This window comes from Peromyscus californicus, unplaced genomic scaffold (assembly GCF_007827085.1).
Source record: "Peromyscus californicus insignis strain IS unplaced genomic scaffold, ASM782708v3 Scaffold_22__1_contigs__length_63687245, whole genome shotgun sequence".
In the NCBI taxonomy this organism is placed as follows: Eukaryota; Metazoa; Chordata; class Mammalia; order Rodentia; family Cricetidae; genus Peromyscus; species Peromyscus californicus.
The window spans coordinates 14,666,699-14,679,502 of NW_026294525.1; the positions used below are offsets into that span (position 1 = coordinate 14,666,699).

Consider the following 12,804-nt stretch of genomic DNA (forward strand, 5'->3'; position numbering starts at 1 on the left):
TGAGGAAACACCGCAGTCCCTTCAGTCGTTTCTGTGTGTTTCATGCTACTGTGACAGAAGTGCCACAGGCTGGGATGGATATCCATATCCATATATATATATGTATGTATTTTCTTAGGGCTGGGGATGTAGATCAGTTGGTAGAATGTTTGCCAAACAGGAATAAAGCCTTAGATTCAATCCTTAGCTACCTAGATCCACATACACTGAGAGTAGTGGGTCAAAGGCCTGTAAATCCCAGCACTTGACAGGCAGAGACAGGAGGATCAGATATTTAAAATCCTTCTCAGCTATGTGGCTAGTTCAGGATCCAGGTGGGCTCCATGAGACCTTGTCTCAAAAACAAAACAGAAAAACAAACAAGAGTATATTGTCTTACAGCCATGGGTCTGGAAAGCCCAATGCTAAGGGGTCAGGATGTTTGGTTGTCTAGTGAGGGCTGCTTTCTTCCTGCTCCTCAAGGCCTCCAGAGGGGGGAAACCACCTCTTCACATGGAAGAAAGCCAAAGCACATGAGGGAGGACCTCACAGGAGGGAGGGCCTCACAGGAGGGAGGGCCTCAGGGCTGAATGAGCCTTTGAAACTCCCACCTTTGGAATACTGTCATATTGACCTTTAATATTTAACACAAGAATTTCAAAGCAGATACATTCAAACTACATAACCAATGAATTCATTATGTACATACATGCATATATATGCAAATTCTAGAATTTTCCAGCAATAAAAAAAATGTGTACTAAAAGTAGAAAACTCAAGTTGTTCCCATGTTTAAAACTGTAAGCCATGTTTTAATCATAAATATTGTTTCAAATGAGATCATATTCAAAGGATAAGTACAGTTCTAAGCATTCAAAAAGCCTTATTTTAAATGTTGATGACTTTGGATTTTAAAGCTTTACCACTCAGCATGAAATCTATGTAGTGGTCTGATGGAAACTGAGGCAGAGAGTATTTAGTCTATTTTATGTGCGGGCGATACAAAGGTCCCCATGTGACTATTCTTCCTTGTCCATCATCTGTCAGCAAGCTGCAGTCATTCTTGCTTCAGCACCAGACTTTCTTGGAAAAATGTGAGACATGGATGGAATTCCTGGTTCAGACAGAGCAGAAGTTAGCAGTGGAGATCTCGGGCAACTATCAGCAGCTGCTGGAGCAGCAGAGGGCACATGAGGTAAGTCATTCAAGTAGCCTTGAGCCAACAAAGTTTTAGTGGCCGAGGGTAGGGCTCAGTGGGTAAAGGTGCCTGCTGCCAAGCCCAATAGCCTGAGACTGCTCCCCAGAACCCACGTGGTGGAAGGAGAGATTGATTCCAACAAACTGTCCTCTGACCTCCACATGTATGCCTCGGCAAGCATGTACTCACAGACCACACACACACACACACACACACACACACACACACACACACACACACACACACGCAAATAAATAATAAATAAAAGCTAAGAAAAAATTTGAAGATTTTTTTTTTAAATTAGCCCCTAGCCAGGCATCAGTCATGCTAATCCTATCGCTCAGGAAGCAGAGGCAGGAGGATTGAGGCAAGGTGAAGGCCAGCCTGATCTTTGAAGCATGTGAGTAGTGGGTTTTGCTAGACTCAAATTAAGTGCCAATTTCGATTTCTTCCTTTATCTGGCAATCTTAGTATTTTAAATTAAGACATGTGGTTTGGCTCTCTCTTCTCATGGTTCTCAGGTCTGCATTCATTCATTCATTGGCATGATCTTGCATTGAAGTGTAGAGAGTGTCTGAATTATAAAGAGACAAGTATGACTAATCTCTGAACTTGGAACCTGAGGCAGGTGGATGGAGTTCAAGATGAGCCTGGTCTACATAGTGAGTTCCAGAGCACTCAGAATGCATAGCAAGACCCTGTCTCAGAAAAAAAAGAAAAGAAAGAAAAGAAAAGACAGACATAGTGTCACATACATGTGGAGTCACAGTGCTTGAGTTTCAGATAGGAGGATTGTGAGTCCCAGGCAAAACTCAGGCTTACAGCAAGTTTAAGGCAGGTTCTAGTTGCCTACCAAGACCCTGTGTCAAGAAGCGGAAGAGGTGGGGTAGGGGGTGAAGGAGGAGGAAGAGCAGTATGAGAAGAAGAGGAGGAGGAAGAGGGGAGACAGCAGACTATGAAGAGGAAGAGGAGCAGTAAAGGAGAGGAGGAGAAAGAGGAGGAAGTGGGGGAGGGATAGGAGGACTCAGAAAGCGGCAAGGATTATAGTTAAAGCTTTACTGCGGATGATGGTGGGAAAAAGCAGAGGGGGTACAGAAAATCACACAAGGGTTTAAGAGGAAGCAGCTTTGAGAAAGAATTTGATCGTCTTCAACATACTAAACACAGTTTAGCACACGGCTTAGTCCTTTACTCCCAGGTGTTTGCTCCTCAGACAAATGCATCCACGAAAAAATGCAGGCATAGTGTTCATAGTCGTGTTGGTCGTAGTGGGTACAAAGTGGGAAGGACCCACCTGTGCATCCACAATGACAGATGAAGTGTGCTGCTGTACCCCTCCAGTAGGATATAACTCAGAATAAAGATTAAAGTACTGACACTTAAGACTGTGTAGATGGAGCTTGTAAATACTGTGCTAAGTGAAAGAAGCCAGTCCCAAGAGACCATGTTACACGGTTCACTTCATATGAAATATGCATAGTAGGCAATTTCCATAAAGGCATGAAATAGTCAAGGAGTGGCTTGGACTTGGGCACTTGGATGCTGGGAGGAAGTGAGGAGCAACTACCATTGCATACAGCATTTCTTTGGGTGACAAGGAAAATATTTTAAAATCAAATGCTTGCAATTCATATCTGAGACATAATGAAAATTATTAAATGGATATTGGAAGTGTATTAATTGCATGCTATAAGAATTATATCTGAAAAAATGCTGTTTTTTAAAAAAACCAATGGGACCTGGGAGTGGCATATATTGCAAGAAGATCACATGTGCCCAGCAGTTCAAAGTCAACTAGGGCAATTTGGTGAAAACCCATCTCCAAATAAACAGTACTAATAGCCAGAGGAAATAATTAGAAATATCAATCTTTCTATGGGGCTTTTTATTATTTCATCTTTCATTGTTTTTAAACTAATGAGAATTGAACCTAGGGCCTCAGGTTTTACCACTGGGCAACACCTGAATCCCTGCAGGGTTTTGTTTTTGTTTTTATACATGTAATGAGATGATTTTACTAGCCTGACTACACTGAAAAACAGTGAGCTTTCAAAAATAAAATAGACCACAAGTTGTAAATTCATCAGCTTACCTTATTAGGTTAACTTTTAAAGAATAAAGAAGGGGGGAGAGATAAGGCTATGTTTAGTCATCTAATTAAAACCCCAAACTAAAACTTTGTCTTTAAGCTTATCCTAATTAGTAATTTTTAAAAAACGGTTACTCCCACACCACAGATGGGGCTGAATATGTTTTTTCGTAGCCCTGCTAAAAACAGACTGCAGTAACTTATCAGAAGAAATTAGAGACTTTAAAATATATCTCTCTTTCAAATTGCAGCTGTTTCAAGCTGAGATGTTCAGCCGTCAGCAGATCCTGCACTCCATCATTGTTGATGGGCAGCATCTTCTAGAACAAGGTCAAGTTGATGACAGGTAGGATCTTCGATAAATTGTTATGAGGAAAGTTTCTCCAGTAAATTAGTCATTTTCTTTTTAATGAAAGATTAGAGGGCATATATCCAATCTTCCTGCAGCAATTGTATTATCACAGGGCCTTGGTAATTGGAGGAAAGGCTTGCCTGCGTCTCTGAAATGAGTGAGTATTGAAGCTTTGCAGCAAATGCTATTATATGATATGAAGGACGTAGGGTAATTGGAAATCACCTAGCCAACCTTCGCTACTCATCTGTAGGGACTGGAATTAGTGAATAGATCAGAATGGATTGTATCAGTGGTCAGTAAACGGATGCTACTAATATCCCCCTGTACTTACTGAAATTTTATTCCTAAAAGAAGCAAGGTATTACTAGTCCGACTCTCTGAGAGGTGAAAAACTCCAGATGCACACAGGAACTGATTTGAGCGAGGTCGCATAGCTAAGTGGAAGCAAAATCAGGCTTGGCATTAAGGGCTCTCCTTAGCCAGGCCTAGCCTCATTCTAACCGGGTTCCACAGACTATATGTCTGTTAGAAAATACTTTGCCACCTTAAACCACACTGTGTTAAATAGGAAATCCTTCTTACTCATCACAAAAAACTCTATTTAAAACATAGTTGTGAAGTTCTCACCTCACTTGCGACATGCGAGTTGACAATGTCATGTGTCTGTATTTCCTAGGACCGATATTCACTCATCTAATTTCCATGTTTATATTTGGGGAATTGATTTTAGCATCTATGTATATATAGGTTTCTCATGCCTAGGACCAGTTGTTGTAATTATAATTAACCGTGTGTTCTTAAATCATTAGAAAATAAATCATCTTTATTAGAAGTTTTGTCTTTAGTGTTTTAGAAGCAATTTCAGCCTTCAGTGGTTGTTTCCTTGGAAGTTCACAAAAGACTTGCATGGTTGAGATTGGAACAATAATATGTGACACCGCACTTACTCCATTCTAAGCAAGCCAAACTTAAATGTGAACATTACCGAGAATTTAAGACCCTCCAAATACAACAGATTCAAGTGCAATTACCTTTTTATCTCTGGCTTTATCAGTCTGTAGCCAACCCTCGAGCAGTATTACAAACATTCAAGTCATTAAGTGAAATAAAATTTAAACTTCCTGTTCAAGCCAACATCTATTAAATTTTAAATGCTAACGTTTAGGATGGGGAAAACACAAAAGGGTGAAAATGGGAGAGTTGGAACTAAATAAAGAAACTTGAGTGTTGCTAGTGAAAAATAAAAGACAAGTTGGATAGGACCCGTGGATGACAGGAAGGGTCCAGACAACAAGGCTGTATGTTATCAAAGTCAGCATGGGGGATTTTGTTCTTAGAACTTCAGCACTGGGAAGACTCATTTCCAGTGGCTCATCAAGGGCAGCTGGATCAGGACAGTTGACATACTTAAAGACACGGCTCTTTGGAGATCTTGAATGTTAGTTACCTGACGCCCGCACTTCTTCATGCTCTCTGCTGTTATCAAGTCTTGGAGGCACACGTTTTCTGAGGCGACGTGTCCTTTAAGGACTTGTCATGAGGTTAGCTCCCATGCATGGATTCGACTACAGTAGAATCTACTATGATATGTGCATATGTCACGCAAAGCAGAATCTGTGTTCACAAGCAAATGTGATCATCAGAACCTTGTCACTGCCCTACGGAACTCCTTTTTAAAAGGAATGTAAGAAGTTATTTTGCTGTTTTTGTTTGTTTGTTTGTTTTTACCCAGTACTTTTAATGTTTTATAGTGAATAATTGACTTTTACTGTGCAACAATCATCTGTTCCAATCCAATCATTCAATCAATTTTTTTTAGAGGTAATTGCACATTTGGTTGTAAGCTCAGACTTAACAGTCAACTTAGATATTGGATGTATCGGTAATATAGGATTTCACGGTAGTGCAGAGTCTAGAATAGTGATCCCTTCCACAGAGCAGTGTCTGAGTGATAGTGGAAGGATAAGGAGATGCTGCATTTGTGATCAGCACTAAAATCAACCAAGAAACATCCCTTTAGATGCCTGACACATCCTTATTAAAAGTTGTTTCCATGCTACAATTTGTATATTAAATAAAACTTTATAAGCAATGCCAGTACATTTTAGCATGGAAACAGGGAGGATTCATTAAAACATCTGCAATTCCTCAGAACCTTCCTTGAGAAGGTTCAAGTGAAATTTACTATCTCGAGGTGTAAGAATGATCTTCATCCATATTGTGTTGACTAAGTTCATTTTTTTCTAAAAAAAAAAAAAAAAAACGTGAAATTTACCTAAAATATGCAAGGGACAATTCCTAATACTGATTTGCTTGAGATTGGAGTCATCACGTGTGAGGGAATATTGAGGCTGCTTATGAATTATGGTTTTAAAAAAATACCATAAAACTTTTAATATAGTGTAATTTAAGTGACTTGGTTTTGATTCTTCCAAAATGGCTTATAATTCTAGCTGAGGAGGGAGTTTGTAGGGTAGGTCTAATAGCACGTGTTTTCCTGTTGTAGGGTACAAGAGACTGTAGCTGGAGAATTTTTCTCCAGCTCCCACCACCAAGTCCCGCCAGTCCCAGAGCCCACTTATAAAACAAACACACAGACTCTTACGTTATTTAAACTGCTTGGCCATTAGCTCAGGCCTATCATTGTCTAGCTCTCACTCTTATATTCAGCCCATTTCTTTTAATCTTTACTTTGCCACGTGGCTCATGGCTTACCGGTACTTTACATCTTCCTTGTCTTGGCAGTGGCTCCAGCTGGTCCCCCTTTCCTTCCTCCTTCCTCAATTCTCCTCTCTCCTTGTCCCGCCTATACTTCTTGCCTGGTCACTGGCCAATCAGTGCTTTATTTATATCGAGCGATATCCACAGCAAGAGACTGTCACAGGCTCTTGAGACACCCCCAATCCCCACACATACTTATGGAGGGAGTATATCATAATTACCATACATTCGCCTTCTGTTGGTGCTGAGATACGAAAATAGTATTTGTAGATTGGTACCCCAACTTGAAAAATGACTTGCAACTTGCAACGGCGCAAACAGACCATGGCTTCTTTGACATCTCCTGTCATAGATCATGTCTCAGGGCTGACCATTTACGGAAAACATATACTAGCTGACAATATGCAAGACAATAGGTTTTTTACTATATAATTATTTCCTCACCAGGGATGAGTTCAGCCTGAAGTTGACGCTCCTTAGTAATCAGTGGCAGGGAGTGATTCGCAGGGCCCAGCAGAGACGGGGCATCATCGACAGCCAGATTCGCCAGTGGCAACGCTACAGGGAGATGGCAGAGAAGCTCCGTAAATGGCTGGTTGAAGTGTCCTACCTGCCCTTGAGTGGTCTTGGAAGCATCCCAGTCCCGCTGCAACAAGTGAGGACCCTCTTCGATGAAGTGCAGGTAAGATGCAAGCACCATTCCCACAAGCCTCCTCTGCATGTCCGCTGCGTTTGACCTTGGCCCCGGTTCTTCAGATGGACTCTGAAGTGACCTGAAAGTCGTGACAGACACTCTTAAGGATCAACTGAATCATGCAAAGTGATTGCATTGCCAAGTTCCTATGGAAACAGGGGATTCGAGCAATTTGACGCCTCACCAAAGATTCCTCTACTTTGTACACCAAGGCCCACAGCAGTTCCTTGCACCCAGTTGGATGGAAAGAGGATGGCAAGGAAAGATAACTTGGTGTTGGTCAGGGAGATTCAATCATGTAACCTGGTCCCTACCAGCACTGTTAGCCTGTCCACATATGTTTGTGGCCCTTCCTCCTTTAAAGGATTCATCTGGCTCCCCCCTTGTCCCAATGTCTCTGAACAAAGTCATCTATAGACATGGCCTCAACTACCCACGACCAATAGAGAAGGGACAAACTGGCATCTTTGGCCAAGTTCGGCTGTTGAGGTTTTGATTCATATATCCAACTACCTGTTAGATTTATGTCTGTGTGCATAGAGCCTGTGACCTCTGGACCAGATATTCTCCACATTTCAGGTCCCTAATCAGAAGAAATGTTCTCCTTTCTGATCTATTGGTCCAGGATCCCAAGAGTTATTGCGGTTGACTTCTTTCTTGTCTCTCACTCCCCACACTCAGCCCGCCGTGAATGTCCATCCCTGTGGCCACTGCCTCAGGAGTTCCTGCCTTGGTAGACAGTAGCCTAACCTGTCTCATCATGTACAGCGCACACATTCTTCATTCCACTTTCTACCCCACCAGTGAATGCTTTTGTTATAACTTGCATCCAAACACATCGCTCCCTGCTTAGTGTTCTGTGATGGTGTCAAAGCCACATCCCTAGCTAGATGTGGTAGCATAGTTCTGTATTTCGGGGACTGAGACAAGATGATTGCAAGTTTAAGACCAGCATGAGCTACCTACCAAAGCACAGTCTGAAAAACAATGATGGGATAGGGCAATGGGTCAGCAGTTAAGAACACTGCCTGCTCTGGAGGACCCAGGTTTGATTCCCAGCACCCTCACGACAGCCACCACCACCTGTAACTTCAGTGCAGGGAATCTGATGCCTTCTTCTAGTCTCCTCAGGCACTGTATGCACATAGTGCACAGAGATACATGCAAACAAAATACTCACACACATAAAATTTAAAAGTTCTCCTGCAAGTTATGCTGCTACCATTCTTACACAGGCACTTCGGACTCCGGTCATGGAAAAGTATGTTGTGTTTCCTGAATACATCATGTTTCTCTTATATAGTCCATGTATCCCTCCTCAGTTCCCTTTAGGAAGACATTGTCTTCTCTCCTTTTCCCTGTCACACTCATCTCTTCTTAATCTGATTACATTCACATGTCTTTCAAGACTCATTCAGCGTTGACAACTTTAAGAGACCTACTGTGTGCACCCATGATGGGACAGCTGTCACTCTTCGATCCCTGGACATTAGTCTTATAAGCAGGGTTCATATTGTGTTGAGATTATACTTCTCACTCATTTACACTTGGTTCATTTAAGATGCTCTTGTTGGATGCAGGAGTGTGATGTATGCATTCTAACACATAAGGTTATCTAATTGTGCTTATAATGGGGAACAGATGAAGAAAAGAATAAAGAGTAAAAAGCTCTGGTCTCTTTCAGTTCAAAGAGAAGGTGTTCCTGCGCCAGCAAGGCAGCTACATCCTGACAGTCGAGGCTGGCAAACAGCTCCTGCTATCGGCCGACAGTGGCGCCGAGGCTGCCTTGCAGGCCGAACTCATGGAGATCCAAGAGAAATGGAAGTCAGCCAGCATGCATCTGGAGGAGCAGAAGAAAAAGCTGGCTTTCTTGTTGAAAGTAAGTTCAGGTTAGAGGCCCCTTTTAGGAGTTGTGCTATTTCCTCCCATTGTTTCTGTGAGATGCACATCATGCAAGATCGTTGAGCAACACCGTCCAGTGTGTCTCCTCTGTTTTATTTAAGACTCTGTTCTATCTTGCATGAGCTGGAAAAGTTTCCCAATTTTCAGCACTTTGTCTTTCAGGAAAATCGCCTAACAAAGTAATTTAAACTCTAATAAGGCTGTCCAAGTGATTAGTTCTGATTAATGGCCAATGCTATGCCTTGAAGCATGGGACAGCTTTAGAGAGCCAGGCAGAAACTCAAGAAGCAGATTCCATTCCCTAAATTGTAGACTAAAATGGCTTTATAGATTGATATCTCATATTTTATAGCCAAGGAAAAAGCTAACCCAGAATGAGTCTTTTGATTCTCCCTGGTTTATCTAAGTAGGCTACCATTGGCCAAAAATCTCCAAGAGGAATCTTAGGCCTTTCTTTGGCCATAGACACTGTGAACCCAAGGACACTGAAATTTATCCATACTGCCTGTCATGAGCTTCTCACCCTCATGTTCATACTATTTATAGTTTGTTTTTAGTTCAGTAGTTATACATGTATGAACAATTCATGAGGGAACTCATGATTTTGTATAATTAATATGTGCTCATAAAAATGGGGGAAAAAAAAAAAGCCGGGCGGTGGTGGCGCACGCCTTTAATCCCAGCACTCGGGAGGCAGAGCCAGGCGGATCTCTGTGAGTTCGAGGCCAGCCTGGGCTACCAAGTGAGTTCCAGGAAAGGCGCAAAGCTACACAGAGAAACCCTGTCTCGAAAAACAAAAAAAAAAAAAAAATGGGGGAAAAAAGAATGTACCCTCAATTCAGATAAGGCCATGTTGAAAAGTTTTTTTCATAGTTTTTTCTTTATCTTCAGAACGGGTATAATTTTACCTCATCCATTTGACCATTGTGAGGATTTACCAGAAGAATTCCAGGGAATCATGAGATAGTGGGCACATGAATAACGTCATTGCTGTCATTAACACTTAAAAATTGTACCCAGGAAATGTTGGAGTTTTACATATGTTGACTATCACCGATTCTTCTTGATTATTAAGGAGAGTGTGCTACCTTTGTGGATGGAAGGAGATAGGTCACAGTATTTGAGCCGATTTTTTTTTATTGTTTCAAATATTCACACCTGGGGTTCACTTTGGGAATCTTATGCAATAGACCTTTGGAATAGGAAACAATAAATCAAAAATGCCACCGAGCACATATTAAACACCACTATTTGCTTACAGAACAATTCACTGGTAACATAATATGCCTGAGTCATTTGTCGGCATCTTGGTGTCAGACAAGGATTTAAAATGTTGTAACTCATTCTGGTGAGACTGTGCTCATCTTATATTTATTTTAATTTGTGATGTGGTTTTTGGATATAATCCCAAGACGTGAGAATGCATGGTGTCTGAGTCACTGGATTCGCTTGTCTCACCTGTCAGTTCGTGTATAAAACATTCACTCTGATGGATAGTGTGCAGAACAGGACAGGAACTTAATTCCTTATCATTCGTGTGGAAAAGGGGCACAGTGGTTGGCTTCACCGTCCAATTCATCTTTGAAGAAGGGAATCTCTATTCTTCTCTTGTCAGAATTTCTTTAATTTTGAATCATGCATTACATTCCGTTTGCCCAAGGAATTCTTTAGCGGTTAGAAATTTCATTTTTACCCAGACTTATTTTCATGTATCTTTACACCAATGCTATAAAAATTCTGTCTTTAGCTGTTAGCCTAATGCTCTGAGGATATATGCCCCAAGTTGTATGGTGTTGCCTCCTTATCTAATGTTGATTTTGTCCTAAGGAGCTGACCATCTCAGTGTAGCTCCATGAACAGCCGCTGTCTGTGCATGGACAGCTCTAGGGTGTGTGCTGATTTAATTGGAAACATTAAGTCTATGCAGAGGAGAATTTTTTTGCTTACAAATCATTTCTACAGTACTGATTATTGGCCAGCAAAATGGCACACCAAATATTGTTAAACAGGGGAGTTAAAACAAAGTTGAGCCTCATAGACAAAAACATCCATAGTTTTGGTTTGCAAAGCCTTTGTTGGTGCCAGTTAGGGAAAGGCGATGTCATTAGGCTTCTGTGAAGTTCCATCAGGGAAGTTTAAAGAGAAACGAGAACCTGGATTCGAACTCTCAGGAAGCAAAGACACTAAGTTCAAACTTGTGTCTTTCACTAAAGATGTCTGGAGTACTGTTGCCTGTGGGTGGCTAACAGGAACATGTTAGGATGAAAAGTAGGAGGAACTGAGGCAAGAGAAGGCAGGGGACAAAGGGAGAGAGTGGGAAGGGAAGGAGCCAGGCTTTGGTACCATGTTTGGCTCTCGGTCATACTAGCTGTTAAACCAATCGTCTCTGGAATTCAGTGATCCATTATATGGGGAATGACCATTGGGTAGCTGGTCTGGGGAGGGCACTGGGAGCACTGTGACTAGGAATGACCGATATCACCAAAATGGGAGAATTGGGCAAAACAAGGTATGTATTTAACTCAATGCTATTTGACATGGCATTCAGTTAAAAAGAGGTACTAGAGGCAAGATAACGTACAAATAGGGCACTATAAAAACCCAACATTCAGGGTGGTTACTCTCACTTTCCTTTAAAGAAAAGCATTTTAAAAGTTAGACAACAAATCCATGTGCTATTGAAAACTTCAGGTAGTCGTTGAGGTATGTAGCAGGAAAATTGAAACTTCCATTGTACCAGCACAAGTTGTTCTGCCATTCCCCAGAGGGAGCCCCTGGTACCAATTTGGTGTGTCACATTTCCTAGTAGACACGCACCGTGCATATTTTTCCTTGCCTGCACTCAGAGAGCCAGTGTGCTCTGGGCTGCCACACTCTACCATGCATCCCGTGGTATTATCAGAGCGTGTGTCACGAGTCACATGTGTCCTAAATGGTGTATCGGCTCGCTTCTTCCAGTTTTCACTGAGTGGCAGTTTCTGCGCTTGCGCTTAACCTTCCCAGACACGTTTAAGCAGGAGCGAGGTGAAAACCAGTCGGACACCATGTTTGTGATGCCCGTGGTGGTTCCGTGCCTGCACTTCTGCCGGCTCTCAAGTGTGAGCAGCTCATAGTTATGTCTGGAGTGAATCCGAGTTAAGGCTATATCATTTTTATATTCTGTCTCTTACCTTATGCTCGTTTGCATTCTGAGGAGATTCTGTATCTTTTTTTTTCCCACCCTCATGGTACATTTGGGAGAGTGTGGATCCTGGGAACAGTTGTGTGTGAGTTAGGAGAGAGACAGAAAACTGAGATGATCTCTGCACTCTGTGCATAGATTTCAATTTAGATACCCATAATTCTTTGGTCAGTGGGGTTGGTGCCTTGACACCTATTGTTAACTTTAGTCCCTCAACAGATGTAGACTTTATTTCCATTTTCACAGGGAAAACTAAGGCATAACGTATTATCATCTGTTTATTAGAGCCAGACAGCTAAAAGTAACAGAGTCAAGTTGAACTCAACTCTTTTTTTTCTTTTATTTTTATTTTATGTGTATTAGTGTTTAGCCTGCATGTATGTCTGTGTAAGGTGTCAGAACCCCTGGAACTGGAGTTGCAGACAGTTGTGAGCTGCCGTGTGGGTGCTGGGAATTGAACCCTGGTCCTTTGGAAGAGAAGCCAGTGCTCTTAACCGCTGAGCCATCTCTCCAACGACCCCCCCCCCCCCCCCCCGCTTTTTTTTTTTGAGACAGGGTTTCTCTGTGTAACATTGTGCCTTTCCTGGAACTCACTCTGTAGCCCAGGCTGGCCTCGAACTCGCAGAGATCTGCCTGCCTCTGCCTCCCGAGTGCTGGGATTAAAGGCGTGCGCCACCACCGCCTG

At 42.1% G+C, this 12,804-nt stretch overlaps 1 protein-coding gene across 18 annotated transcripts in view; it reads left to right on the forward strand.

Moving 5' to 3' along the window:
- Syne1 (spectrin repeat containing nuclear envelope protein 1) overlaps positions 1–12,804 on the forward strand; it is a 477,641-nt gene that overhangs the window by 399,112 nt on the left and 65,725 nt on the right. For all 18 annotated transcript variants that reach the window (XM_052750933.1, XM_052750946.1, XM_052750935.1 and 15 more), the window contains 4 exons: positions 1,027–1,174; positions 3,518–3,612; positions 6,790–7,024; positions 8,721–8,915. In XM_052750933.1, coding sequence (XP_052606893.1) covers positions 1,027–1,174; positions 3,518–3,612; positions 6,790–7,024; positions 8,721–8,915 — 673 coding nt within the window. The remainder of the gene's footprint in view (positions 1–1,026; positions 1,175–3,517; positions 3,613–6,789; positions 7,025–8,720; positions 8,916–12,804) is intronic.